Source organism: Penaeus vannamei, chromosome 18, assembly GCF_042767895.1.
Source record: "Penaeus vannamei isolate JL-2024 chromosome 18, ASM4276789v1, whole genome shotgun sequence".
Classification (NCBI taxonomy): Eukaryota; Metazoa; Arthropoda; class Malacostraca; order Decapoda; family Penaeidae; genus Penaeus; species Penaeus vannamei.
In genome coordinates this window covers 38636593-38641592 of record NC_091566.1, presented here as the reverse complement: position 1 = coordinate 38641592, position 5000 = coordinate 38636593, and the positions used below count along the sequence as shown (strand labels likewise).

Genomic DNA, 5000 nt, shown 5'->3' with positions numbered 1-5000 from the left:
GAGCAGGATGACGGTGGGGACGTAGATGGAGATGATGGGGTAGCCCACGCGGCGCTGCAGCTCCACCTCCACCTCCGCCTCCGCCATCGTCTGGTTGTTCGACACCGCCAGCCTCACGTCCACGACCTGCGGCGGATAGTTTCTCGTCTCTTTCGCTTTTCTTGGAAGCACAAGGTACTTAAAGGCAGTTTCTTAAATAAAAGATAAAGACGCAGGTCCCTGAAAGTACAAGCAAAGATAATGAGTGACAATATTGCATCAGATCTCAGACGCCGCAGCAGGCACTCGGCCTCGACGGGGGCCCCGCACCTCGTACTCGATCAGGAGCTTGGCGCCGACGTAGGAGACGGTCGAGATGGCCTCCTCGAGGACGACGAAGTCGGTGGCGGCCGAGAGCACCTCGAGGTCCATGAAGCAGCGCTGGACGTCGAAGGGGTAGAGGGCCAGGTCGAGGTCGCACAGGAACTTGGAGGTGTACTTCCGCTCGACGCTCAGGTGGTTCTCGGAGCCCAGGTACACGTTGACTGCGGGAGAGGGCGAGGGCGGTCGGCAACGAAACATATATGTATATATATATATGTGTGTGTGTGCATGTGCCTTTGTAAGTCACCAATTTTTTTGCCCTATAGAATATGGGCAATGCTGCAAATGCGGCTGTTAAACTACCATGTCCTCTTAACAAATTCAAAGGAATAATAAAAAAAAACACACACAACCCTGACATGTATGCCCCTTCCCCCGCCACCATACAGTGTTATATATTCCTATTTGATAATGATACAAATAATACTATCACTTATTATGATGATACTAATGATGATAACAGTGATAGCGATGATGTATAGTAATAATAACACAGATGGTGATAAATAATATTGGTCAAAATAGTAATAATAATAATGATGATGAATAATGATAATGAAAATAATCATAATAACAGCGACAATCATAATAATGATAATAGTAATAATAAGAATGATGGTGATAATAATGTTAATAATAATGATAATAATAGTATTAGTAATAGTAGCATTAGTGATAATACTAATACTAATACTAATAATGATAATAATAATAATAATGATAATAATAATAATAATGATAATAATAACAAAATAATAATGATAATAATAATAATAGTGATAATAATAACAATAATATAATAATGATAATGATAACAATACCAATAACACAATAACAATGACCATAATCCCAACAACAACAACACGAACAACAACAACAACAAGACCCACTATCCTCGGGCACGCTGAGGTCGTCGGGCAGAGGCTCCCCCCGCCGGTGGATGGTGAGGACGGCCTCGCTGTCCACCATCGTCCTCTCCGTCCCTCGCACGTTCACCATCGTCAGCGTCGGCGACCAGAGGGTGTCGTGCTCGCTCGTCGGGACCTGGGGGGTGGGAGGAGGAGGAGGAGGAGGGGGTAAGACTGTGGGGTGGGGGTGGGGGTATGACTTGGAGGGGGAGGTGGGTAGGTGGGGGTATGACTGTGGGGAGGGGAGGAGGGGGTAAGACAGTGGGGGGTATGACTTGGAGGGGGAGGAAGAGGAGGGGGTATGACTTGAGGTGGAGGGGAGGAGGGGTGTGACTGTGGGGTATGACCTGGGGGGGATGTGTGTGTGAGTCGGGGGGGGGGAGGAGGGGGAATGACTTGGGGGGGGAAGAGGGGGTATGACTTGGGGGGAAGGGGGGAGGAGGCGGGGTTGGGGGTCGAGGGGGGAACGGATGGTAGATGGATGGATGGGAGATGTATTGAGAGATGGAGATGGAGAGAGAAAGAGAGAGAGAGAGATGGAGAGAGAAAGAGAGAGAGAGAGATGGAGAGAGAAAGAGAGAAAAATAATGATGGAGAGAGAAAGAGAGAGATAGAGAAGGAGAGAGAAAGAGAGAATGATAATGATGGAGAAAGAAAGAGAGAGAGAGAGATAGAGAATAAAAAATGGAGAGAAATAGAGAGAGGATGAATGTGCCAAAACTGGTGTACATGGACAGACTTCCAGACATAGATATAGACAAACAAAGAGGGGACAGGAGGGGAAAGGAAAGCGAACCCGAAAATCCCTATGGAAAATATCACCTGATTCAGGCGGGAAGCTTCCTTGAGATTGTGGTAGCGCAGCCTAAGGTCACGCCAGGTCATGTTGAGATGATAGGTGACCTCCAGGTAGCTGTCCTTGTCGCTCAGGGACAGACTGACGATCTTGATCTTCAAGCCGATCGGCAAGGGGACGCCTGCGGAAGGAACGCGCCATTAATCAGGTGTCGGAGAGGCCTAGCCGTGGGAGACATCTCGGGCCCGCGTCAGCGCCTGAGGGGCCAGCGAGAGACAAACTCAAGGGCGGGAGAGGCCCGCGGCCAGGCGCTCACCCGGGGTCTCGGTCGGAGGCGGGAGGCTGTGGTGGTAGCCGAGGGGCGGCTGCACGAGGCGGCACTCGCGCTCGTCGCTCTCGTCGTGGCAGTCGGGGCGGCGGTCGCAGCGCAGCGGCCGCGGGATGCACGAGCCGTCCCTGCACGTGAACTGGCCCGGCGTGCACGAGCTCAGCTGCAGCACCTGCTGCACGCCGCTGCGCTCGCACACCTCGCCCTCGATGGTCCAGTTCTTGCGCCCCATCGGCCAGCGCTCGGCCTCGTGCGGGAGGCGGCCCAGCACCTCGTCCGTGAGCGCGTTCCGCCACACCCACGCGTCGCCCTCCTCCGCGATCTCGTACTGGTAGTAGCCGCGGAACACGACCTGGCCCTTGGCCGGGTGCAGGAGGCTGAACTTGTAGTTGGCCGTGTCCTCCTCGCAGGGCCCGCGCAGCGTCCACTCCAGCTGCGTCGGCAGGAAGCACATGGCCTCGCGACTCACGTGGCATGGGTAGTCGTGCAGGAAATCTTCCTCGAACACCAGGCAGTTCTGCCACTGAAGGCCGTTAGGGTCGTTGCTGCCCCACTCGAACCAGGTCATGGGCTTCCCCGTGTGGAACTCGATGTACGTCCCCTCCTGCACCTCGTCCGTGGCGCCGATCCAGATGAGCGGCATGTAGGGCGGCTCCCGCATGGCCCTGATCAGCTCGTAGGCGTGCTCCAGGCTCTGCGGCACCGGCAGGTGGCCGCCGAGGCCCGCGCAGGCGTGGCGGGCGGCCTCGTAGGGGATGGCTTCGAACTTGATGTAGAGCGACTTGGACTTCTTCTCGCAGATCTCGTCGAGAGGAACGTCTATGAAGGAGGCGTTGTTGAGGATCCAGTCGTGGTTCCAGGGGATGACGAGGCCGCGCGGGTCCGGGCCGCAGGCGGCGAGCTGGGCGACCTCCTCGGGAGAGAGGACGCGGTTCCACACGCCCGCCTGCGTCAGGTGGCCGCTGAAGCTCCTCGTTTTGGTGTAGCTGGCCAGGTACTCGATGCTGTACTGCCCCAGCACCAGCGTGGCCTTGGAGAAGCTCCTGTCGCGGAGAAAGGTATTCAGCATGAGCTTCAGAGGAATTTCAAAGGGCATGTCTTCCCCAGGCTGGTATATCCTGGAAGGGGACGGCCTAAAGAGAGATAGGTGGACAGACGGATAATCACCCAACGCACAAGGGGACATATAGAAAGACTGAATGGCAAAGTGAGGCAGACCGGCAGACAGACAGCCATCCGACAACCGGACAACCAAATAGCTGACACAAGAAAACCAGCCGAGGCATCACCGACAGGACAGACCTCAGCCGCCTTGCCTCACCTGGAGATGTTCCTGGAGATGAGCCCCTGCAGGTTGCCGTCCAGGTAGGCGGCGATGGTGGCGTTGGTGTGGTCGTAGGTGAGGCAGTAGTGGTACCACGTGAGCACCTGCAGCGGCTCCGAGATGCCCAGGAAGTAGAAGGCGGACGACACGATCGGGCGGACGTAGTCGACGAAGACCTCTGGCAGGAGGGCGGGAGGAGGGTTTCAGCGTATGTATTCGTTTCATTCTCTTTGTATAAATGCATGAGTGTAAGCATGCTACGTATTATATGTGAGTCTTATATACAAATTATATGCTGACATATACGGTTCTATATACCACACACACACATATATCTATATTTAAATATATTTCTATATAGTTATACCTACACTGTCTATCAATCTAATGCAGAAAGACAGACAGACAGACTTCTAAATTGATGGACCACCCCATCCCCACCCGGACGACCACCCACCATATACCCAAGACACACCCAACTCTCCCCCTCAGACCCATCGATTCATAGCCACCCCAGCCACCCAGGACCCACCCCGCCCACTTCCAAGACCCACCCCGGCCACCTCCGAGACCCACCCCGCCCACCTCCGAGACCCACCCCACCCACCCAGGACCGACCCCGCCCACCTCCAAGACCCACCCCGCCCACCCAGGACCCACCCCGCCCACCTCCGAGACTCACCTCGCCCACCTCCAAGACCCACCTTGCCCTCCCCCTCACCCCACTCACCCCCATTAATCTCCCTGGACTCTTCCTTGGACGTGAGGGAGAAGACGTGCGTGAGAGGGCGGAAGAAGAACACCTTGAACCGGATGCAGACGGAGGCCGAGGGCGTGGGCGGCGCCACGACGCTGCTCTGCGCCCACGACTCGTTGGTCATGAGGCCGTCCGCCTGCAGCACCAGCACCCTCTCGGACCGTGCGGGCGTGGGGGCGGCGACCAGGACTGGCGGGCGGGAGTGCATTCAGATATGTGGCGATCGTGGGCGGGAAAGCTTTTAGATTTGTGGCGATCGTGGGCGGGAATGCTTTTAGATGTGTGGCGATCGTGGGCGGGAATGCTTTTAGATTTGTGGCGATCGTGGGCGGGAATGCTTTTAGATTTGTGGCGATCGTGGGCGGGAATGCTTTTAGATTTGTGGCGATCGTGGGCGGGAATGCTTTTAGATTTGTGGCGATCGTGGGCGGGAATGCTTTTAGATTTGTGGCGATCGTGGGCGGGAATGCTTTTAGATTTGTAGCGATCGTGGGCGGGAATGCTTTCAGATTTGTAGCGATCGT

At 55.2% G+C, this 5000-nt stretch overlaps 1 protein-coding gene across 1 annotated transcript in view; it reads right to left on the bottom strand.

The window, feature by feature from the left end:
* The window catches only part of LOC138864873 (uncharacterized), a 5453-nt gene extending 829 nt beyond the window's left edge, over window positions 1-4624 (bottom strand). The window contains exons 1-7 of the mRNA XM_070133503.1: window positions 4450-4624; window positions 3717-3897; window positions 2384-3438; window positions 2094-2248; window positions 1254-1407; window positions 310-524; window positions 1-126 (exon numbers count right to left, since the gene is read on the bottom strand). The exon at window positions 1-126 is cut by the window's left edge and continues 102 nt beyond it. Of these exons, the coding sequence (XP_069989604.1) occupies window positions 1-126; window positions 310-524; window positions 1254-1407; window positions 2094-2248; window positions 2384-3438; window positions 3717-3897; window positions 4450-4600 (2037 nt within the window). The 5' untranslated portion in view covers window positions 4601-4624. The remainder of the gene's footprint in view (window positions 127-309; window positions 525-1253; window positions 1408-2093; window positions 2249-2383; window positions 3439-3716; window positions 3898-4449) is intronic.
* Window positions 4625-5000: the final 376 nt, after the last annotated feature.